The sequence below is a fragment of the Filicampus tigris genome, chromosome 14 (genome assembly GCF_054856515.1).
Source record: "Filicampus tigris isolate MCC_2025a chromosome 14, RoL_Ftig_1.0, whole genome shotgun sequence".
NCBI classification, from domain to species: domain Eukaryota; kingdom Metazoa; phylum Chordata; class Actinopteri; order Syngnathiformes; family Syngnathidae; genus Filicampus; species Filicampus tigris.
The window spans coordinates 20,233,823-20,258,629 of NC_141230.1; the positions used below are offsets into that span (position 1 = coordinate 20,233,823).

At 42.0% G+C, this 24,807-nt stretch overlaps 2 protein-coding genes across 10 annotated transcripts in view; both read left to right on the top strand.

The window, feature by feature from the left end:
• Nucleotides 1-2,639: 2,639 nt before the first annotated feature.
• Nucleotides 2,640-14,846, top strand: lonrf2 (LON peptidase N-terminal domain and ring finger 2). The gene is made up of 12 exons (XM_086051864.1): nt 2,640-4,044; nt 8,093-8,211; nt 8,787-8,909; nt 8,982-9,137; nt 9,398-9,611; nt 9,761-9,860; nt 9,934-10,048; nt 10,942-11,063; nt 11,141-11,327; nt 11,870-12,004; nt 12,100-12,249; nt 12,860-14,846. Exons 1-12 carry the CDS (start codon nt 3,342-3,344, stop codon nt 13,016-13,018), a joined length of 2,283 nt encoding a protein of 760 aa, XP_085907990.1. The 5' UTR covers nt 2,640-3,341; the 3' UTR covers nt 13,019-14,846.
• Nucleotides 14,847-16,300: 1,454 nt separating this feature from the next.
• LOC147136756 (mitogen-activated protein kinase kinase kinase kinase 4-like) overlaps nt 16,301-24,807 on the top strand; it is a 39,061-nt gene continuing 30,554 nt past the window's right edge. For 6 of the 9 annotated variants that reach the window (XR_015089483.1, XM_086050915.1, XM_086050917.1 and 3 more), the window contains exons 1-2: nt 16,301-16,612; nt 16,843-16,908. Coding sequence is in view for 8 of the 9 variants with exons in the window: in XM_086050915.1 (XP_085907041.1) it covers nt 16,556-16,612; nt 16,843-16,908 (123 nt within the window). In the remaining variant the exon portion in view is untranslated. The remainder of the gene's footprint in view (nt 16,613-16,842; nt 16,909-24,807) is intronic. The other 3 variants (XM_086050920.1, XM_086050921.1, XM_086050922.1) reach the window with 1 other exon arrangement.

Sequence of the window (24,807 nt, forward strand, 5' to 3'; positions counted from 1 at the left end):
AAAAGTAGCAATGGTCTAAACAAGAAGAGCAGTCCCAACAGGCAAAAACAATCAACGTAAAAGAGGGAGCTGACATTGCCACCTGCTGGTGGTTTTGTTTTGAGGAAAATTTGAGGAGGCAAAACATTTTCAGAGTCGCAAAATTACAGGAGGCATACAATTTTGCAAGGTGTAAAAATTTGGAGGTATGCTATATTTGGATAATTTTGTAGGTGTAGAATTTACGGAGGGGTAAAATATTGAAATTATTGGTAGGTGAAATGTTTTCAGGGCCACAAAATTTTGGGAGGCAGCAAATGTTTGGAGAAGTGAAATTTTGGGATGGGCAAAATTTTTGAGTTGTAAAACTTAGAGAAGGATAGAATATTGATAGGTAAAGCATTTTCAAAGTCTAAAATTTGCTGAGGTGTAAGGCAAGGCAGAGGCAGCTTTATTTGTAGAGAGTGCATTTTATACACAAGGTAACTCAATGTGCTTCACATACCGGTAATTAAAAAATGCAGCATTAAAGGCATTTACAAACAAAATAATTGGAAACATTTAAAAGTAAAGTAAAGAAATGTTTGTTTTAAAACTTGGGCTCCACTAATTGACCCGAATCTGTAAAAATTGGTGAGGTGTAAAATTTGGGGAGGCTCAAAATTTTGGAGGTGTAAAATTTCTGGGGGGCATATACTATGGGGGGTTGTAAAATATTGGGAGACATAAATTTTGGAAGCAGACATGAAAAAGTGTTGTGGCCTAAAATTTGTGAGGGCACACAATTTGGCAAGAACAAAAATGATCATAGAGATTCATAATTTACAGAGGAGAAAGAGCAGAAATAACAGCCACATGTTAGAAATAACTCAAATAGTCCACAGCAACACGTGACTGGGAATCCATTCAGTAAAAGCACATGCATGCACACACACACACACACACCTGTCCTCTGTCTCCATGTCAACACGTGAGCGCACTCACACACACACAGCATGCTATTAAGTTCCATAGTGGAAGATAAGAAGAAATACAAAGAGTACCGCTACCATTTCAAAAGTTTTTCCATCATTGTGACCTGCAATTTAACCTTTACAACTCAAATGTAAAAAAAAAAAATACTTTAAAGAAAAGCAACCGTGATTTTGTAGTTGAACAAGTGTGCACACCCACTTATAACTGATGATGTGGCTGTGTTCAGAATTGACCAATCACATTCCAAACTCATGGTAAATGGGAGTCAGCGCACAGCTGTCATCGTTTAATTCCTCTCATTAACCCCAAATAAAGTTCATATGCTCTAGTAGGCTTTTCCAGACACTTTTTTGTAGTCACATATCCACAGAGAGCTTTCCACGGTGTCCCAGGTAGCTCATTGTCAAAGTACAAAAGAATTTCCAAGGTATTAAATATACCATGGAAGACAGATCATCAAGTAGAAGAGGCTGCAGGAATTTCTGGTACGTACTGGCTGTTGGGTACATGTGACAACAATCCCCCATCTTCTGCATATGTCTGTGCTATGGGACTGGTTGGCTGGACGGAAGCCATATTATTAACCAAAAAAAAAAAAACACTTGACATCTCCACAACGCATGTTGGAAATTCTTCCATGACCCAGTGAAAGCAAGCAAACCTTTTGCTTATGAACCCAACAAGTATGCAAACACAACACTGCTCATCATCAAAAAAACACCAAAACTACAGTCATGCATGGTCATGGCAGCAAGGAGCTGTTTTTCTTAAGCTAAAAATGTGGGCCTTTGGAAAAGGTGGAGGGAATTATGAACAGTTCCAATTATGAGTCAGTGTTGACAAAACCTTCAGGCGTTGACTGGAAAGTGAAAAAAGACAGGAAAAGCCTACTAGAACAACTGAGCTTCATTTGTTTTTAAACAGAGGCACTTTAAAAACGATGGCAGGTGTGTACTGACTCCCATTGAACACGAGTTTGTATATGCTTGGTTAATTCCAAACACAGCCTCACCCCCAGTTACAGGGGGTGCACACTTGTGCAAGTTGAAAAGACTTCATTTTTGGTGGAATTATTTACACCGTGCGTTGTGCGGCGATGGAGCGTTCTGTGGACTTTCTTGGGGGGGGGGGGTGATTCTAATGATATTGTAGTCGTTTTGTTGTTTGATTTCTATTGTGCAAGTGACGGCCACTTGTACAATAGAGTGGATTCCGGCCAACGTTAGTTAATGGTCACGTAACATTTTTTTCTTGTTGTACAATGACAACCTAAGTGGGTCACGGTTTGTCTTGGAACTTTTGCATGTGTGCGTATGTGTGTGTGTGCGCGTCCCCTTGTATAATAAATTTTTTTTTTTTAAAAAGCATAATGCAACATGCTCCAGAAAAGCAGCCGCACTTGTAACGTTGCTTATATAAAAGCGTTACATAAAACAATGAAGCCGAGCTCAGTGAGAGCGTCGCGTGTCGTCATCTTGGGTGATCCTCACAAATATTTTCTATGATGAAACGTTAATGCCCTCGTGTGAATATGATGTGTGATACATATCTATAAATATGTATGCACGTATGTGTTAATCGTGTGCCTTGTGTGTGCAATTCACACAGCGGCGAAGAGGGGTTATACAACAACACAAGCGCGTTATATAAGTGGGACGTGTGGCCGGCCAATGGTGGAGCTTCTCGCGCGTCACGTGACTCGTTTAAGCGAATGGGACCACGGCAAATTGCAGCGAGACGCAAACTAGCAGCGAGCAGCTTCTCGACTGGGTTGATGTCGTTAGCCGTCCGGGTAAACTTACCTGTGGAGAGTAGACTGAGAAAAACAGCGAGTTTTAGTTATTTTGTTTGTTTGTTGGTCTTATTTTAGCCATTAAGGAGGACGATTTGATAACTTTCGAGTCGCGTAGTAGTTCGAGGGTCTGGATTTGTTGCTGGACGTCGCTGGGTGTGTGTGTGTGTGTGTGATTGGAGTGGCTAGGTCGACGTTAGCTCACTGTTAGCTAACATAGCTCTTGTATTTAAAAACAACAACCGGGGAGGAAAGTTTACATGTAAATCTGCTTAACTGTACTGTTCTTTTATTTATCGTCAAACTTGGCTTGTTTTTTCCCTTACGCTACTAAGTGATTTGGATATTAATTTAAGCTTCTTATTTGTCAAACCTCCCCCGGCTTCTTTTACTCGTGTAAAAAGAAATGGGCACGTAAGAATTTGCTGTTTTGAATCCACAATGAAATCGAATTCAATCCCAATGGCAATTACACGACCACAGTCGGGTGTTCGGTTGGACGGCAGGGAGATACGATTAGTCCTCTAGCTCGTTGTTGTTGTTTTTTTTTTAACAATTCAATCGCGTCTTTATTTTTAATTTATTTACTTTAATCATGGAGTTTGAGATGCTGCTCCACCCGCTCTCCCACCCGTCCGCCCCGGGCATCTGCCCCGAGATGCTGGAGGTGGCGGCGGAGGCCAGCCGCGCCGGGGACTTCAACTTGGCCGTCGAGATCTACAGCTCACAGCTGGCCGACCTCCAACAACCCGACCGGGGCTTGTGCCTACGCAAGGCCGACTCCTTGGTGCGCGCCGGACGAATCTCCGAGGCGCTGGACTCGTACTGCGGGGCGGCCAGCCTGGGCAAGCTGCGACCGGAGGAGCTGCCGTTACTTGTGGAGAGCATCGCCCAAGGCCTCCGAGAGAAGGAGCCGGGCCTCCGGAACACTGCCGGCGGGGAGGAAGGAGAGGACGCCGATGGGGGTAGCGCCGAGGACAACCCACTGGACTTGTTCTCCTGCGGGTTGTGTCGGTGCCTGCTCCACGAACCCTCCACGGTGGAATGCGGGCACACCTTCTGCAGACGCTGCCTGGAGCCCGACACGGTGACGGACTGCGTGCACTGCAAGCGAACCCTGGCCCGTAAGGACGGACTGCCGAACGGCCGCCGGCTGGACGTGGTGCTCGGCGGCCTGCTGGACAAACTGTTCGCTACCGAGAGCCGAGCACGCCGGCTGTGGATCGACGGCGAGGTGCTGCGGCATAACCGGAACCTGACGGAGGCCCTGCAGAAATACGACGAGGCGGTGGAATTAGGTACGGAAAAATGAAACTTTTAAATGTTTTATTCTTTGCAACAGATGACCTAGTTTCACCCAGCTCACTTCATGGTGTCACCAGCTGGTGGCGCTAGTCTTGGCTCAACGCGCGCACAGGGCATTTTATAAGACTGGCCCCTCATTACCCAAGCGCACAAGACAAGATAACTTCATAGTTGGTGAAAAGAGGACTCTCTAAGTGCTTCGCTTAGTTAAAATACAGAATCATTCATATAAAGTCCATCCACAAAAATTTTTTCAACTGTTTCTATAATTCCTTCACCAACTTTAACATAATTATTAAAAAAAGAGCTTGAATAATCATGATCTTATCTATTTAAATGCCAGGTCCATTTAATAATTACATTTTTATCACTCATAAAATCTTTTTAGGAGAAAATCTCCCTCACAAATGAACTTCCAATATATTCTCATATTGCTAAATGAAATTTTCTGTGAATAGCCCTTCTCCCAGAAAGTTTAATGGGGGTTAACACAGAATAATAATCATAAATCATTGTACATGAATATTTCTTTCATTGGTTTGCTTTTCTTGAATTACTTAATCAACTTCAACAAAATCCAAATTGTTATTTTCGTGAAACTAAAAATGGCATTTTAAACACTTGATAGTGAATTATTTTCCTTACATGCATGCATACAGTCTTGGATCGGTCAAAATTGATTTGATTTCATGAGTATTTTCTGTGTTTACAACTGAATACCGTTTGTGGTTTAAAAATGTCTCTTCGAATGTCATCAAAATCTCTTTTTTTTTTGTCTCCCTGCTGCTACAGTATTACAAATACATTGTTTAGAAGCAAATCAGTGATGCAGCAGTATAAAACATTTTCTTCTAATTGGCCGATTCATTGGGTCGGTGGTGAAATCCATACAAACTCAAATAAATCCTCAAAAGAGCAACTGAATGAAAGTAAATGTTATGTTTTGTAGCACTTCTCACAGAGAGGAGTCACAAAGTGCCCGCTTGATCGACAAAATATAGACTCGCCAACATTTTAAAGTAAATACAAGACAAAAACATGTCTGTAAAAAAAAATGTTTTTTGAAATGTGTCTCCAACAGTGGCACAGTAATACGGTACAAGAGCTGCGTCATAATGAAGTAATGCAATACTGTGCAGTGGCAAGAGTCACACTTATTAAATATTATTATGCACCCAGACTATTAGGTTGCCTCGTTCCTGCGTAATGGGATGCCTCGTATGTAAGTCTTTAATGTTTCATAAGTGCTAGCACATTGGGTAACATTCAGGTCACGGTTCTGGGGATGATATGTAACCAGGCTGTGATGCACGACGTGAGTCACACGTGGGCTTGCTAAAGTTCACTTTGCTCAAGCGGAACACAAACGAAGAATGTTTGCGCCTGACTGGACAATAGTGATTTGGACATTTTGCTCGTAAATGTTGACATTACCTTCAAAAATACACACAAGTAAAAAAAACACAGCCACAAAAAAAAACAACCCAGTTGTTATGCTAGTATGCTTTTTCTTTGGAGTTTTTTACGTCACAGAAGTGTGATAAGGGACCCAAACGATGTTTGACTTTGGGCTTAGTGTACACTTATTAATTCTGCTAATCCGGCTAGAATTCCTGTAGGTAAATGTATTGCTCTGCAATATATTTGAAGTTTTACTGTGAAGTTTTACATTTGTTCACATTTATGTAGTTTTATTTCGCAGTCCTCGTTTTCTAAGCTTGAGCAGTTTGACCTTTTTTTTTTTTTTTTTTTTTTTTTTAAGGGATGCACCAATACCAGCTTTTTCAGGCAAAATACGAGTAAAGGTGGGCCTTACACAATAGGATTTTGGAGCCGATCAGCGTGTTTTAAAATAAATAAATAACCAATGACCGATCCTATAGGAAAATTGACCAATCTTACCACTGTATTTAAACAAGTTGTTTATTTACTGTACAGTTGACACTCGCTATTGGTGGGGCCTGGTCCATGAAAGGCCCATTGGGAAAACATAATCAAGATTAAATCCTAAAAATGAATCCAAAATGCTGATAAACATTCAATACATGGGAAGGGGCGTGTATGTTTCAAATATAACTATTTTTAGCATTAATTTTATATTCTGTTGTGGTCAAAATGACATCTTTTCAGGTTTTCAGACTCCCCAAAACACCATCTTCACTGAGTTCCCAAATGCCACTTCAAGTTGTATTATACCTTCTATTGCACATTCACATCAACACGACTCCAAAATGATGTTGAATCGCTTATGTAATGTGCTGAGACAATCGCTCATTTATTACGTTGTCATTAATTCAAAAGGCAGAGAAACGCGGCGCCTGTGCCAGCCGGGCGTGCACATCAAAGTCTGCGGTCATGCTGAGGCCCCACCCTGCAAAAAGCCTTTGAATACGTCACCAGAGCTAACGTCTGTCTTATACGTCATCTTCCTGAACTCTTTCTTGAAGATGGCGAGCCATGAACGATGCGATAACGCAACGAGCCAACTAACCCCGTTGCCTCCATGGCTCGCCAGTTGGGCTCAACATTTAATCGCGTTCAAAACGAGATCACAATGTAGTAGCATGCAATAGTCAAATTGCTGAAGCTTCAATTTTTGGAGAAAAAAACCCAACATATAATCGCTTATTAAATCTCATTTGCAATATCGACGGGAAAAAAAAATCACAATTAGAATTTTCAATTTTCATTTGAACAAAACATGCCAACTTAAAAGTATATAAGCTGAACTATTTTCACTTATTGTCTTAAAAAAAAAACAAAAAAAAACATCCAGGCTTTCAATAGTGGCCGGGCAGCTTCAGCAGAACAGAGAACTTGGCAGAGTTTTGCAACACTTCACAGACATCAAAGGGTTTTATGCCAGATAAAATCCACTTCCAATTGCAAATAAGAACGACCCCTGAAGGCATTTTACGTGGCCAAATGGGCAATCGTCTGTTGACAACACCCGATTGACTGCCTGGAAAAAGGCACGACTGAGGTGGTGGCTGGGAAGGAAGCAGTCTGGCTGGCCTTGGCAACGATTGCAGCGACATACGACGCCTCCTGTCATTTTACTCGCGCCACATGCCAGCCGCAGACGTCGCCGCTCATTCATCCAAATGACAGGCTCCATTTTGGGGATTGCAGGATGCTTCTCTGTGCCTCGTGGAGCCATTGAAAAATGGATTTCGTCATTTATTGAAATGACAATGACATGATTCGAAAGAAGTTTTACTTTAGTTTGTTCCTCCCCTGGTTTTGCTTAACTTCTCCCGATACCAAACAAGATGAGTAATTTTCTTTTTTTGCCCAGCTTGAACTTGCATCACTATCCAATATCCCCAGAAATAAAACAACAACGTCAAAACATGACATATAATCTACTGTTAACGAATGCGGGGTAACCCAGGCAATTTTAACTTTTCAAAAGTCTGGATGTCACTTGGAAATATCCTTATATGAAAGAAAAACACTTTTTTGTAGCACATACATTTTCGTTTGGGGGAAAAAAAAAAAAAAGAAAATAAGGACATTTCTAAATGACCACAAACTTTGGAACAGAAGTGTATGTAAAGATTAGCCTTAAAATATGTATGAACATTTTTCATTTTTAACAGTTAACCATCATAAAAGAAACATTTAAGAACGTGTCCAACTGCAACCTTGGCATAATGTATTCAGCTTGGTTGCTCATACCTCAAGTTTCTCACATGTGGATAAATCACTGCTTTATGACACACATGGACTAAAAATAGCCAAACTTTGCTCCCTCTCTTATTGCCTGTTTGCTTTCACTGGTACTTCCTGAACGGGACTTACTGATACACCACTTTTTGTTGTCTTAAAAGCAATGTGACTAATCTACTTGCCCATCCATGCTTGACAAATAAAACAAAATGCTTGTCATTAGCTCTACTGATAGGTTCGCTGTTTTTTTTTTTCCCCCCGCCCCGGCCGTCCACGTGACACCTCTTCATGTCACGTTACAAGCGCCCGCTGGCCTACTTCTGCTGTCACTTGACCTGACGTTCCCATATGTGTGTTGTGTGTGTGCAGCGCCATCTTCAGGCCGCCTCCTGTGCCAGCGGGCTGAACTGCACATGGAGATGAACAACGTGATTCAGGCGGTGCAGGACGCCAGCAACCTGGTTCAGATCAAACCTCTCTGGCCAAAGGTGAGACAGACGTCTCATTTGTACTTTAGTTTTTCCCCATTGTGTTATTTTTTTTTTCTACTTCTTAAGTTTATGTAGTTACTAATGCGTGTCATTTTGGCATTTTTCCCATTGGATTGTTTAAGTGTTTTTTCCATGGCTTGGTTTTATTTTGGATTTATTTCCCCTCCATTAAAAAAAAATCCAACTTTTAACCTTTTTTATTTTCCACATTTATTTTTATACATTTTATTTAGAATTTGTTGGTGCATCTGTTTCGTAACTTTTTTAAAAATGTTTACATTTTTACACATTGTACTTCAGTACACAGTACTTCCATCAATTTCATTGTTTGGAATTAGTATTTTTCCCAAAAGTTTACTGTACCTTATGTCTTCACTTTTTATTCCCACCTCACTAGTTTTGTGAATTTTTCAAAACTTTTTTTGGTGTTCATTTTTATTTGGGGCACAATTGGGACCACACCATTTTGGATCTAGGGCAAAAGTGAAAGCACATTACTTTCTGTACAGATTGTTTCCTCAATGTAATACATGCTTCCATAATACGCCTTTTGTTTGTCTTTGTGTTTGTAGGCTCACTACTTGAAGGCCACCACGCTGAGCAAAGCGTCGCGCAACGACGAGGCCCTTCAGGAGTACTTCCTGTGCGTGGCGCTCAAACCCAACTGGACCAAAGTCAGACTGGAGGCTCAGAAGGTAATCCCGGCATCAGTCCAACTTTCCGTCCGCCGCCACGATGGCCGTACTCACGTCTTTTCTTCGACGCAGGTCCTCGCCGAGCTCTTCTCCTCCGTGTTCGAAAACCAAGACATGCCCACGCCTCTGCACCCCCTCCAAGGTGGGGTGGCCTCGCGCCCCATCAAGCCCCCTGCCCTGCTGAGAACCCTCAGACCCCTCGCGCAGAAGCCTGCTTCATTCTCGCAGGTAAAATGTAGAAAATGGACGTAATCTTTTTGAATTCGACTTGTGACTGATACAGTGGTACCACAATATACGAGTGACTCAATTTAAGAGGTTTTCACGATGTGAATCGAAGTAAACAAGTTAACAAATACTAAATGACACAGTCAAGTGTTCTGCCTGCAATTTATATCTTTGTTGTCGTAAGCATTGATGGACCAAAATAGAACTTATTTCATTGATTCAAAACTGCTAATTTAATAAAGGTATATTTTTCTGTGCAGGACTCTGATTTGAGCGTGACAAAAAGCGCCCTGCCGGACGAGTCCTCTTCCAGACCGTGGGAGTCGTGCGCTCCAGCGGCCGACGAGGGCAGCGGCACCAGCAGCAAGAGCCTGGCTGATGTCCTGGCCTCAGTGCCGGCGCCACCCGCTGGCCTTAAGAGGAAGCAGAGTGACGACGGGTTCCTCAATCCTCCCTCCAAGCTGCTCAAACGTGGTAGGAACTTCACAACAATATATTGAAATACAGCGATCAAAGAGAGGCGAGAATACGGCTTTTAAAATGGGACAGATTTGCCAGCTGTAGGGGTGTTTTTAAATAAAAAAAAAAAAAAACGTTTTTAAAATGCCCGTCTCCTAATGCAGGCGAGTCGAGCAGCGACAAGCTGACGCCGGCATGCAGGGGAAGAGTGGTTCCCGCCGACCTGTTGGACAGCGGCGACCTGGAGTGTTCACTTTGTATGAGGTGAGTGACGAGTCACTTAACGCTATGGAGGAGAACTTCACATTCCCTAAACATCATCGTCGTCGTCTTCCAGGCTGTTCTACGAGCCGGTGGCCACGCCCTGCGGACACACCTTCTGCCTCAAGTGTCTGGAGCGCTGCCTGGATCACAACCCCAACTGCCCTTTGTGCAAGGAGAACCTCTCAGAGGTAAACATCGGTCCTTTTCAGGGGCCAGGGGAAAGAAAAAATCGTACGCATAACTATCATGAGTAGACCCACAAAAAAAGTCTCAAGAATGTTTGCCCGAAAAGAGACAAGCAGCTATTTTAGGGTCAATTTGGCCATTTCTGGGGGGTCCATTAAATTGTTTTCAAAATTGAGCGCCCGAAGTCAGCTTCACAAAGCAATGCAAAATTAAAAGACCTGGCGTTTATGAGTACATCCAAAAACTGAGCAAAATGAAATTTGCCAGATGTATCTGATGTGAGCAGACCCACAAAAAAGTCTCAAAGCCATGTCTGTTAGGACAGGAAGTCTGCCAGCTTGCTTTGAAGCCACCATTTTAGGGCCATTTTTGACATTTTCAGGTCTCTAATGATAATCTGGACATGAATCTTTTTCACGTCAACACTTGAAGCCAGTTTCACTTAGCAACATGGTATTTGGCATGCATGTCTGTAATAAGTAGACCCACAAAAAAGCCTTGAGAAGCCATTCCTGAAAAGACTCTGGAAGTCTGACATTTTTTCTTTAAGGATGTTATTTTAGGGTCATATTGGCTTAGATCTCAAATAATAACGCCGCTTATGAATTAGGAGAAAACGTTAGCCCACAAAGCTAGTGTCACTTGGCAACCCGAAATTTGATGTGCATGTCTACCGCGAGTAGACCCACAAAAAAAGTCTGCAGAAGCTAAGCCTGAAAAGACTCTGCCGTTTTGGTTGAAAGTGGGCATCGTTAGGCTTGTTTTGGTCATTTCTTCCAAGGCAAACTACTTGCGATTTTGCCTGATTACCACCAAATCCGAACCACATATACTTGACCAATTTTATATGCACGCGCAGTACCAAATAGGTGTTGTTTCTTGTTGCCCACGTCAGTTTTTGGCCACGCGCGGCTACAACAAGACGCTGCTGATGGAGGAGGTGCTGCAGCGCTACCTGGCCTCGGAGCTGGCGGAGAGGAAAAAGATCCACGAGGAGGAGATGAAGGAGCTTTCCAAGTGAGTTTTCAACCGGCGGCTGCGTTCACGCAGCAGCGATCCGTGCGACTCACTTGCCAAATGTGCTCCCGCTCCAGTCTGAACCAGGAAGTGCCCATCTTCGTGTGCACCATGGCCTTCCCCACCATCCCGTGTCCGCTGCACGTGTTCGAGCCGCGCTACCGCCTCATGATCCGCCGCTCCATGGAGACGGGCACCAAGCAGTTTGGCATGTGCATCGCCGACGATCTTAAAGGCTTCGCCGACTACGGCTGCATGCTGCAGGTGAGAAATGTGTAATCCCCGCCCCAATTTTAAATGTGACTGTTTTGTAATTACAATCAAATAAGTTAACTGTTTTATCCTTTTTTCATTATATTGAAATGTAATCAAAAATAAAGGTGAGTATAATAGATGCAACAATTTGACACAAAGGATTTTTTTTTTAAATTGGCTAGCTAAAATCTCTTTATCCACCTTTCCTTTGCTCATTAAATAATGCATTCATTGTTTTATTGTTAATGAAACTGTTTTTAGTCAACCTTGGTGAACTATTTGTTTTAGTTTTTTTAATCAAATAATTTGTTCGTTTACTATATATCTATTTTTTTTTTTTTAAATAAGCATGGATTATTTGATCATCAAAATAAAAAAAATACATACATGTTAAGTTCAAAGGGGGGAAAAAAAAAAAAAAAATATATATATATATATATATATATATATATATATACATATAGGTATGTGTCACGTGTCCCTTTAGCACCAGAATTTGCCCAGCCCTCATCAAGTGTTATAAAATAAACTCAACGGGTTTGTCTTTCCAGGTCCAGGATGTCAAGTTTTTCCCCGACGGACGCTCAGTGGTGGAGACCATCGGGGTGTCTCGCTTCAAAGTCTTAAGTCACGGCCAGAGAGACGGCTACCATACCGCCAAAATCGAGTACCTGGAAGACAAAAAGGTGGGTCCGCCGTTTCAATGATCATCTGGTGTCCTAAACACACACACACAAAATAACGTCTTGATGGAATCCAAATGTGGTGTCGTACGTTGCAGGTGGAAGGCGAGGAGCTGGCGGAGCTGCTGAAGCTGCACGACGCCGTCTACGAGCAGGCCAGCAACTGGTTCACGTCGCTCAAAGACGACATGAAAACGCAAATAGTCAGTCACTTTGGACACCTGCCCGGCAAAGACCCGGACCCCCAGGTGAGAACAACGCCGGCAATTCCATGTTTGTTTCATTTTAGTGTGATTTGGAATAAGGGAGAAAAAAAATCTTAGGCGGCAAACCTCATTCCACTCGCTTCACAGCACTCTGCTGTAGTTGTATGCAGTGTATATGTATAAACCTTTTTTTTTTTTTTTTTTTTTTTTTTTGGTTAAAAAGGGTCTTGATTTCTTGGTTTCAATTACTACTACAACCCATTTAGGCAGCGAAATAGCCCGGGGGACCTTACTCCACTGCATTATAGCTGTTTGCAGCTTGCTAGCTTTATCTTTTCAGTCCAAAATGTCCCTTTTTGCTTTGTTTAATATGCTACTGCAAACTGTTCAGCTAGCAGACTGGCAGCCCTCCATATTGGAGCTGATCCCTTGCATTAAGAAGGTCCTGGTTTATTGTTTTTCAGTTGCTACGGCAACCCGGTTTGGCGCCTAAACAGGAAACGTTACTGCACCACTGTGTTGTAGTAATACACAGCTACCAAAATATGTAGTTTAAGCTTTTGGTCCTGAAAGGTTCTGTTTTAATTTGTCAGTTGCTACTGCAACCCGTTTGGGCGGCAAGACTGAAATCTTCTTTCGTGTCTCTGCGTAGTCAAGCGGCAGCGGCCCGGCGTGGTGCTGGTGGCTTCTGGCCGTGTTGCCACTGGAGAACCGGGCCCAGCTCACCATCCTGTCCATGAGCGCCCTGAAGGACCGACTGCTGGCCATCCGAAAGGTCCTCATCTTCGTCATGCGCAAGAGGCAGCGGTGACGACGGGACGCTGCCCCAGAGCCTCAGCAACATTTGCGCACAATCCAGTCAATCGAGTCACTTTTTCTTTTTTTTTTATGTCATTTGCGTGTTATTATCGTCCAAATCCTGTCTGCTTACGTGCCGCCGCAGCTTTTTTTTCTATTTCATGATGGAAAACAAGATGACCGCCATTCCCTGCAAGTAAAACTTCTAGTTCAGCCCGTTTAGGCAGAAAACAAGACAGGAAGCCTACCAAGGCAACCTCACTTCCACCACTCTGTTGCAATTATGTATATACAGTTTTGGCATTACTATAGTATGAACATTATTTTTTTTTGTTCTTGTTCAAAAAGGCTCCGTCGTACTTTGTTTCAATTGCTACCACACCCCATTTAGGCAGCACACTCACCTGTGGGAACCTTACTTCTACACACCATCTTGTAGCTATTTGCAAGTACCAGAATATTTTGCGTGAAGCGTTGTAAAAGGCCGTAGTTTACAATGTTTTCATTTCTTATCGCAGCCTGTTTAGGCAGCAAACTAGCCTGGGGAACCTCAATCCACCAATTGGCCACCAATTTGCCGTAGCTTTATGCAGCTACTTTTTACCTTTAACTCAAAACAGGCTCTGTTTTACTTGGTTGCAATTGCTACCACAGCACGTTTAGGCAGCACACAAACCCCCCCAAATACGCCACCAGAGTATTTAGGGTAAACTTCAAGTTAGAAAAGGCCTTTAAGTTGTCTTAAAATGCCAACGCGGGCCATTTAGGCTGCAAGCTAGCCTGCGGAACCTCAATCCATTCACTTCGCCATCACTGTTGTAGCTATCTGCAGTTACAGCAGTATTTAGTACACACTTGATCCTCTGGTTAAAACTGGCCCTGTTCTGCTTTGATGCAATATCTTCTGCAGCCCATTTAGGCAGCGCCCTTGCCTTGGGAACCTCACTCCCTACTCTGTGTTGTAGCTATATGCAGCTATAGCAATATTTAGTATGAACTTTATTTCTTAGTTTGAAAAGTCCTCTTGTTTTTTGGTTCAATCGCTGCCGCAACCCATTTAGGTGGAAAACTAGCCCAGGGCAACCTCAGTCCGTTTAATAACTCAGTAGCTATAATAAGCATTCGTCTTCTGTTTCACGTCGACTGTACAGAAAAAAAAAATACAAGCAAAAACTCGAATGTACATAATCTTCCCCGCTTGGCTCATCACATATCGGTGCTAGCGCTCCCGACTAGCATTTCTTCTTCTCCATTCAGTCCCGATGGCGGCGTGTGATGCAATTTGGCCGCCCCTTCCTCGCCTCTCCGGTGTTGCAGTGCTACTGTTGATGCTTGAATGTGAGTTGTCAGTGTTGATGTAACACGGAGGCCTTTTTCACATCTTTGCGTGTGTGCGATACATTTACACACTTTTCTCACCGCACGTGCGTGAGGCATTTGCGGCGGACTTCCTGAATGTGTTGGTAGCAGCATTTATTTTTTTAAACTCGAAAGCACTTCAACGTGATAGTTTGCACTCTCGCTGTCTGATGCGTGAAAATAAAAATGGTTGCTTGAAAATTGTTGCTTATTTAAAGCTAAAAAAAAAATTCATAATTAAAAAAAGAAGAAAAAAAAAGTTTCAGGCAAGTGTGGTTTTAAATGACTAGAGAGAATGTTCCGGTGAGAAAGGCTAAATGTACCGTAGATGCGCTTTTTCTTCTGTCCTTCCAAATAGTTGTGGTCTCCTCCCTGTCTCTTTCATGGGTGGGATTTACAACATGCTGCATTTCCCTGCGATTATTTGTAAAGGGAGATCTTGTACTTATTTTTTATTGCCAATAAATGAAACCAAATCATGATTTCTCTGCTTTTGTTTTTTTTCCCCCAACAATTACCGTATATAGGTCTATATTTGACTTTAAAAAAAAAAAAACTCACTGAATGAAAAACTGAAGTTGCATAATGTTACAGTAGTTTAAACTTTTTTTTTTGTTTTAATCCAGTACATTACATTATACAGTTTAGTTGTTTTTAACCTTTTTAGGCATTTAGGTACAAATTGTTTTCATGGGAAATAGATTTTTTCTTTGCATGACTATCAAGTGCCTACAATATTAAATAGACTTTTTAGAGATAAAACTTACCTTGTTTTTAATTAACAACTTTGACCTATTACGTTATGGTATATTGATGTAGGTTATTGTGGTGGCATGTAGATTTTTTTTGAGGTGGTACTTAGTTTGCGAACCACAAATATCTAGTATACGTTCTTCAAATTCGGTAGACCAGAGGCAACAAAAAATCTTAGGGGTAGTCTGTTTTAAAAGGATCCCCGTGAATGGGCAAAATGGCCCTAAAATGGCTGCTTTAAACATAAATGGCTGACTTCCTGTGTTTGCTCATCAAGAGACGTTTTTGTGGGTCCCCTCATGATAGAAATGCTGACCACGTTTGGAGTTGTCATTAAAACTGGCTTTGGAGGTTGAATTTTCCAAAAGTTTGAAGGACCCTCAAATGACGCTCCCCCCAAAAGAGCCAAAAATGGCCTCCAAAATTGTTGACTTCCTATGTATTTTCGGTGATGGCTTCGTGAGACTTTTTTGTGGGTCTACTCATGATAGACATGCATAAAAAATCTCCAGCTGAGCTTCCCAAACGTGTTAAAGCAACTGCACCTTGTGGCCACATGGGGTCAATGTTGTCACGCTTAATGTGTTAAGCATGATGCGCGTGGTCCGGGTACTTTTTCATGAATCATTTCAATCAGTACACAAGGGTAAAATATCGATATTTTATACAATTACTTTAACTTTTACATAACATGCTTTAACGTGTTTTTCTGTAGTTCCCAAAGATATAGTAGTGTATCGTCGATTATTTTTAACAACATACCGATTATTGCACTATATCACTGCATCTCAGTCATCACTAACTGTTATTTCGATATCATAATGTTTGTATATAAGGCATTGTGTCTTGGTATCGTTAATGATGGAAAGGTATCACCAAACTATTGTAAAAGGCGGTTCAGATAATGGATGGATGAACTGCTGTGATCTCACCACGAACGGTTCCATCCATCCATCCATCCATCCATCCATCCATCCATCCATCCATGCATCCATCCATCCATCCATCCATCCATCCATCCATCCATCCATCCATCCATCTATCTATCTATCTATCTATCTATCTATCTATCTATCTATCTATCTATCTATCTATCTATCTATCTATCTATCTATCTATCTATCTATCTATCCATCTATCTATCATCCGGGTTCTCTCCGCAAGAAACAAGAGGGGGCGGGCCAATCAAGAGGATGCGGCCGGGGAGAGAGATTCTGAGCCTACTCCACTCTACGCTCCCAGTCGGTATGTAGCAGGGAACCGAGAGGAGCCATTGAGAGCGAGAGCGAGAACGAGCGGAGAGCCGCGTATGGCGAGGATTTAACGCCACAAGAACAAGAATCGACGATGAGACGTTCGCCGTCGGAGTGAAGGACATAAAAAAAAAAAAAAAACGCCATTTCGCTTATATTCCCCTGGCTTTTTTTCCGCTTTAAAAATGGCGAACGACTCCCCGGCCAAAAGCCTGGTGGATATCGACCTGGCATCCCTGCGGGTAAGTGCGAGAATTATAAACACTTTCAATTCTGTGAAATAAAATGAAGAAACGATGTTTGTTGACGAGGTTGTAGCTAGCCTCCTCTTCTTTGTCTAATCCCCGCCGCTGCTGAATGTGTGTGTGAGGCCAAGTCTGACCGGGCGCCGCCGGCCTTGGCATCAAACACACCCTTTGCTCAATTATCGCTCCGTTAACTCATCACTGGGCGCGCTTGTTTCGTTATTTAGGATCCTGCTGGGATTTTTGAGCTGGTGGAGGTGGTGGGAAATGGCACCTATGGACAAGTATACAAGGTTAGTGTAAAATTGTGTGTGTGCGTGTGTTTGTGTGGGTGTGTGTGTGTGCGCACGCGAGCGCGCGCGCCCGTGCGTGTGTCATCCACGCCCCAGTTAGATGGCGTGCACGACCTCCATTTGCACTGATTTAAGAGATTCTATCCCCTTGACAGGCTTCTCAGCGCCATTTGCATGGGAGGTGTTTGTGTATTTGTCCTCGCCACAGTGCCCCTGAATACCTCAGTGCTCCATGATGGATTTAGGCCCACCCCGTTGTCGATACAGCCCTACGGTTATCGCGATACAGAGTCAATATACCAACATAGGACACTCATTTTCTTGCTACGTTGATATAGTTATGCACAATAGTTGTTTTTATACTTGATATTTAAGTCAACACTATTTTGTTTTTGTAGTATAGTTCCCTTCCAATGACTGACACTCCCCCCAAAAGGTTTATGTCACTAGATAATGGCAAAGCTTTACTTTTGTCCAAGTGAAACTCCTCAACACACTTCAACCTAGTGTCTTGCTACAGATGCCACAAGCTGGCGAGAAAGCACTACTTTTGTTGAAATGAGCTCTTTAACTCACTTAAGTACCTTAGCACCAAGATGCTAAAATAAGTGAATCTGAGCATGCCGAATCGTGAAATTGTGAGTGTGCACCGCAATGGTGGAGGTAGTAGTTGTAGTGGTATTGGTAAGTAGGTGTTATAATGGTGTTTTTCGTATAATAGGCCGTTGTAGTAGTGGTATTAGTGAGAATGACATGAAATATTGTTTCCCATTTGAAATTTGTACTTGAGCATTTAATTGTGACAAGATGAAATAGAAACACAAATCTTGGACGTTTTGAGTTGAGCTCCTCGGGATTCCATGAATAACACAAATTAGCTTTTTTTTTTCTCGCATCTTTGCACTCATTTGACCCAGAAACGGCAGAACGTGACAGGACGGAGGAAGGATCGGAAAAATAAATATGAGGGGAAGCAAAAGTGGAAATTATAAAGGAAAGCAACACGTCATCGTTGTAATAACACGGGTCTCAAAAAGACGAGGTCGTATTTCCAGAGAACCGTGGGGTAATTTTTAGTGCACACTCGGCGGGTGGGCCGGGAATCCCCCCCGTAAGCTGTCGAGGAACTCATTTAACCTGGTTTACGACTTTTATCCCACACTAAATAGAAAAAGTAATTTTTTATATGCTCGTGAGGAAGTAGCAAAACTGAGGAAGTTGTCAACACACTGACATTTAATAACAAACCAAAAAAAGGAAATGAGCTGATGCTATTGCTAACTTTAGCGATGTATTAGCTACTTGTGTAAAACGTAATGGCGACCAAAAACTCAAACTATTTATATGAATAGTTAACCTCCTTAACACTATCACATAAATGGTAGCCATAAAACAAATCAGATCTGACATTTATCCGTCCACATCTTTAATACATAACCCAGTAAAGCCAGGATATTGCACACGTCGACATGGTAGCACGCAAGCTCACTACAAATTTTTATTTTTGATGTGGTTCATTTCACAAACAGATTCAGCAAAATTATGGCATCCGAGCTGTAAAACAGTATTCTAGACATTTATTCGTCTACACTAAAACTTATAAGCTTTCATATAGCAATATAGACACAGATACGGCCATAAAACAAAAGGGCCACCTTTGCCTTTCACATGGAAAATATTCACAATGTAGCCACATTTTGTGTACTGTGTTTTTGTTTTGAATACATTTGCAAATATGTCAAAATATGTTAGTGGTGTTGTGTATAGAATTTTGTGGGAGGGAAATGAATTTAATTTGTTTTGGAATCAGGCTGTAACGTAACAAAATTTGGAAAAAGTGAAGCACTGCGAATACTTTCCAGACTCGCTGCATGTCCACTATCTACACTATGTATATGCAGTATAATAATAGTTAATGGTTGCATGGGAAAAAACTACAAAGCAGTGAAGTCGCATCGACTTGTGCCAAGCTAGCTCACAGACGTTCCGGCTATTCAAAGTGGACCTTCGATGGCGTCTGTTTTGACCTTTTCATTGCACAGGAAGTGAAGCCGCAACAGCGACAACAAATGTGCTGCCGGGACCTTTTTCTGGTCTGACCTTTCAACGGCATAGCAGCAAACAGGAAGTGGACTCTATGGAGAAGCCACACTGCTAATGTTGTTTTTGACATCTGCATGGATAAATATTAGCTTAGCCTTTTAGCTCTCGCCGACGCCTCGTCTGTTATTCCAAAACATTTGTGTAGGTCTGCTACTTTGGTACCAATCCATTGTTTTCCATTTTTCAAAATTTTCAGTTCAGTAACGGGTATTGATGGAAGTGGCAGAGCAACTCAAGATACGATACGGCACCGTTTTGACAATATTATCATGATATCCTGCCACTGATAGCAGCAGTACCACGATTGCATCACATGCATACATTTTGATATTGATACATCAGTTAAGTGTGGGAATTGCAATGCAATTCATGATATGATTCAGTTCATGATATTTAGCGAGCTTTGAAATTGGATTTGATGTGACTGGATTTCATCCAATATCCAAGCCTTTGTGACTAGTCATCACATTGCCTTGCCGCAAGTGATGTTTTTCGCATTAGCATTCCGAAATGTCTTTTGGTGGGTACTATACTCGTTTGTATCTGTTAGCTATTTTTGTGTTGTTAAGACATCTCGGCGATCCTGTCTGAGCTGTGAGTGGGACGGGTAAGAAATGGACTTACCCCCACCCCATGAATAACACCCATCAGCTTATTTCAGGCCCCCACCCAACCTCAAGGCCTCATGGTACGTCTAGTCCGACTCCTTAGTGACAGTTGTTCGTCTGTCTGAGCTGGTGTGTATTATGCGTGTGAGTAACTGTACGGGTGGCCATCTGCCGCCCGTCAATTCAGGGGGCTGTTAATCATAGATTGTTTATGAAAGGTATAATCATAGATTGTTTATGAAAGGTATGCTAATGCTAGCAACTCTTTGATTATGCCCATGCTTTAAATAATTAGTAGTTGTTTGTCGGCCTTCAGTAAAATGAACTGTTAACTAACATACATTATCTGAATGTTTTGAAGGGCCTGTTTACAGTTAGCATGCTAGGCTAACACTCCCGTGAGCAGACAGGTTCGCCTGGGGACAGCAATGTTTGTTAACATCTTCAAATTCATGAATTGTCGTCACTGTGTATTTTCACAATCATAGTGCGTAGTTTATATGCTAGTGTTGGAAAGATTAGCAGCAACGTTAGCAGCTAAATCTTCTGGGATAAATATTTGAACAAATCTCCACTAGCTCACAAGCTAGGCTAGCCTTGCTAGTCATCAGCCATGAAACCTACATATTTGAGGATTGTTGTCATTTTTTCACAATTTGAATGTGTTCCTTTAGTGTTAATGTTAGCAAGGCTAGGTGTGCTAACAGCTCCATCTCATTTTATGACAGGTGCTAAAAATGTGAACTTGTCTACACTACACATTAGCTAGAGAGCTAAAATGCAAGAGTGGCAAAGAAGTTAGCCTGTGTATCTTGAGTTTTACCGTTAGCGAGGCTAGGTGTGCTAACAGCAAACTCAAGTTTTATGCTGAGGGATTAAGTCTAGCTAGCGAGAATGGCTGACACTCCCGACGGGTAGGCATTCTGTTAAGATCATAGAATTAAGATGGAACACATTCACGATCATGTTCTGTAGCTTGAGTGCTAACTTTAGTAAGGCTAAGTACGCTAACAGCTATATAGGGCTCATATCAGACACACATTTTTTTTTTTGTCCTGGTTGCCATGGCAACATACGGTCCCACTTTAGCGCCTTGTAGCTTGTGTGTGTTGTGTAACCGGCGGCCTCATTATTGTTAGCGTTTGTTTTCATCCGCTTTGACTGGGCTGGTCCTGGCCAGTCACATGACCATGACTCCTGCCACGCTATTGGCCCCAGGCGCTCAGACCCCCGGTGCAGCTGACCAGGATGCAGGCTTCCCATTGGAGCAGAGGTTGTGAGAGCGTGAGTCTTCCTCCTGTCACCGGGCAGACTCTGCCGGCTTCCCGCCCGGCCTGTGCTGTCATGCTGGGGAAACTTCAGGCGGGAGTCGTTTGGTTACCACGGCGACGCATCTCCCCGCTCCTCTAACGAACACCCGCCTGTTTCCGGGCAGATTAGGTCAATGTGAGGATGCCAAATTGCTAATTTCCTAATTTCTGTCAAAATATGGAGCCTTTTTTCACCATTCATTTGTATTCCTCACTTTATTTTGAAGTGTGATATGAGCCCCTTTCACACAGAGATACTGCATCATTCACCCTTTTTTTTTTATTATCTTGACAATGTGATACAAGACCCTTTCATGCTAATTTTTTACATCATTCATTTTTTCCTTTGCTTTATATTCATATATTATGTGAGCCCCTTTCACAGAGAAATGACAGCCTATTCATTTTTATTATTTACATTATATTTCAGTGTCACATGCTGAAATACCACAAAACTATTGATCTCTCTGCTCGCTCCTTTCACACTGAACCCAGCAGAGGCAGGATATTGGTTGGACGTAGCGTCCCACAATAAATGTAACACATTGTGATGTTATAATGTTTGACACTGCGCCTTTCACGCAGAGACACACCAATATTGCTATAAAAGATCCTGAATTTATCTGTAATAAATACACAAGTGCCATTCACACAGAACCCAGCGATGCACTATAAAGTATACAAGACTGTGCATGTATATTTCCATGTCTCAAAAGCTATTTTCACACAGAGGTTTTGCAGAAAGTACATACTATTGTACCTCCAAAAGGCAGAATTCTTTTTTATTTTATTTATTTATTTTGTGGATGTCAAACTTTAATTATTAGAATTTCTTAACACTTCTTTTCACGTATTTATATTGTGGCGGGAAAGAATCTCTACCAACATCCATGCTCATGTTTGCTTTCATGTTTTCAACATTTAGCCTCGTGCCCCCCCCCCCTCTCGCTGTAGGTTAAATCCTGTCTATTTTTAGCATGTGGCGGCACAGCGGAGTTGTGGGTCACTATGTTGCAGGAGGGGCAGGGCCGCCTTCAAATGCATACGCCGTCTTTACCTCCTCCGAGGTATTGTATTTAATGTTGAATTTAAAAAAAAAAAATTTAAGTCAATGCCGTCAAGGTGTTTTATACACAAGAATGGTCTTTTTTTGTAGTAGTAGTAGTAGTAGTAATGATACAATGATAAAGCCATATTTTACCAGAATGAAGTCAGACATTTTCTAGAAAGAAGAGCATATTTTGCAGAAAACGTTGTACCCTTACCATATTAAGTCATTTTTAAAGTAGTAATGATACAGGAATAAAGTTATGTGTTTGGGACGCATTTTTCCCAGAAAAGTTTTTCCAACATCAAAATGTTATTTTTCCCCAAATGAACCTGACATACATTTTTTTCAGAAGAAGAAAAGTGTGTATTGTTCAGGAAAATGAAAAAGTCGTAATATTATATTTAGAAATATTTTTAATTTTGAGCTGACTCCAGTTTGGTGGCATGGGAATGCCATGCACAAAAGTGGGCGTCGGCTCTGTTATCTGCCATCTATTTAGTGCACGCCATAAAGTGGGAGATCACTTCACTCTGTTGAGGCCCCCTGTTACCCGATCCTCGCCAATTTTTTACCCACACGCTTTTGAGTTTTTCCACCATGTTAATTAAACGCGCCTCACCCTTCCTCTGTGCCGTCACTTGACCCTGTATTTACCCCCCCCCCCCCTCCAACCCCCTTATTACCCCCGCCGGCCTTTTTGAAGGAATGCGATGAAAGTGCTCGCGTGGAACGTTCCGGGCGGTCTGTCTTTGGCCCTGCCCGCCATGCTGAGCGAATACATAGGATGTATTTAGCCTCAATGTAAACCGTGGTCGTGGACCGCCGACTTCCTGTGTACGTGTGCGTGTGTGTGTGTGTGTGTGTGGGGGGGTGTGTGTGTGTGGGTGTGTGGGGGTGTGTTGGCATGTCTGCCAGCTGCTTCCCGTCCAAAATCTTATGCGAGATCGATATGAGATCGAATCGAAACAAATGTTAATCAAAAGACAAAGATGATCCTATCCCAACAAACCTTACCGTTTTCAAATAAAACAATATTTACGATCCCAGAAAACCCAACGTATGTTTTTTTTATTTAAACATCAAAGACCTTTTTTTTAATTTTTTTTAGACGGCAACCTTTTTTGTATGTCGGCTGTTTTCGTAAACCGAAGATTAAGCTACTTCAATACAGCACAAGAAAATCCCGCTTCTGTAGTCAATGATGTCATCACTGTGCCGTTGTCATGACGTTGGCCTTGCCCATTTCTAGTCTAAGCCAAACAAAAGTCTTTTTCAGTCGCAATTCAAAGCCAAATGTTCCCCCGCGTGATACCAAGCGTTACCGTAGCAACAACACCGACCACAAAGCTGGCGTCGTCGATATTTACTGCCGACATTCAAAGGCAGAGAGACAAACACCTTTGCCGTCCGAACCCTTTGAACCGTGACGTAAGTGACTTGAGTTGCAATGAAGACAGAATCGTCTTTGATGTTGACAAAGTTACGACGTAAGCGTCACTAAGACTCATTTGTAAGTACACACACATGTTAGCTTGGTTGGAGAGAGAATTGTCTTTATTTTTTATTTTTTTGTCATGCCTGAATTGTCTTTGATGTTAACAAAACTATGAAACTTAACATCGCTCAAGATTACAATTGTCTGGGATGTCTACAAAAACGCGAAAGGCAAATTAGTCTGTTTCGAAAACTATGGTGCTAGCTTTGTTATAACGAAAATTTGTGTATGGTTGTGGAAACATCTAAGCTAGGTTAATTGACAATTATAAATTGTCTTTGATGTTTACCAAAACATGGAAGGTAAATTGTCTTTAGAAAACTTCTGCACTATAGCTTCATTGATTACTGTAAATTTTCTTTGATTTTTGCATAAGTTAGGATCATTGAATATGCTAATTGGCTTTGATGTCTGTAAAAACACCTATCTTATGTCAATTGAAGACGGAATTGTCTTTGACACCAAACCAAAAACCCCTAAGTGAAGTTCATATAGGACTCCCTATAGTCTTTGATGTTTACAAAACCCAAACATGAATTTCATTTAATTGTCTTTGATGTTTATGAAAGCATAAGACTGAATTATATTTTATGTTAACAGGAAGCTATAAACGTTTTATCCAAAATGTTGTATGACGCCTTACTCCAGGCGGAGTCTTTCTTGTAAAAATACAGCTGCCAAAAGTAGGCCAGCGGCCTTCCTGACACGACGCAGACACGCTTGACCACGCGGGCGCGCCGACCCGCTCCACTGCTCACACGTGCCATCCAAACCAGACACATCTGACATGATGACATGGCCGACTGCACGAGCACACACACGAATAATGCTTAGCGCAGCCATTAGCATTAGCGCCTTGTAGCAAAACATGGGATTTGATAGATAGCTAGATCTCATCTCAGCTCACAGAGAGCTGTTTAGCAATCTGCGTTTTTTTGTAAACATCCAAGACAGTTTAGTCTTGAATAAATCTAACATAATTTAGAGAATTTTAAATGAATGTTAACGTGGCTTGATCTTCATTGTCCTAATTAATGGTCATGTGTTTTGGCGTTAAGAACATTAAGGTATCATTATATCTGATGTGCCATATTTTTTATAATAATCATGCTCAGCAGTGGACAGTAGCGACTTAGTCCCCCCCTAGCTCACTTCATTCACAGATGCTAACGAGCTAATTAAGTTAGCCGGCTAGCCTGGCATCGCACGTCCCCTCCCCTCCTAATTGAGATTGGCGCTGTTGACTTTAAGCAGCTTCTGCTGTCCGTGGATTAGTCGCTTGGCGCTAGCTTCTTTCTGCTGCATGGGCGGGGTTCTTATACTGGGTATGGG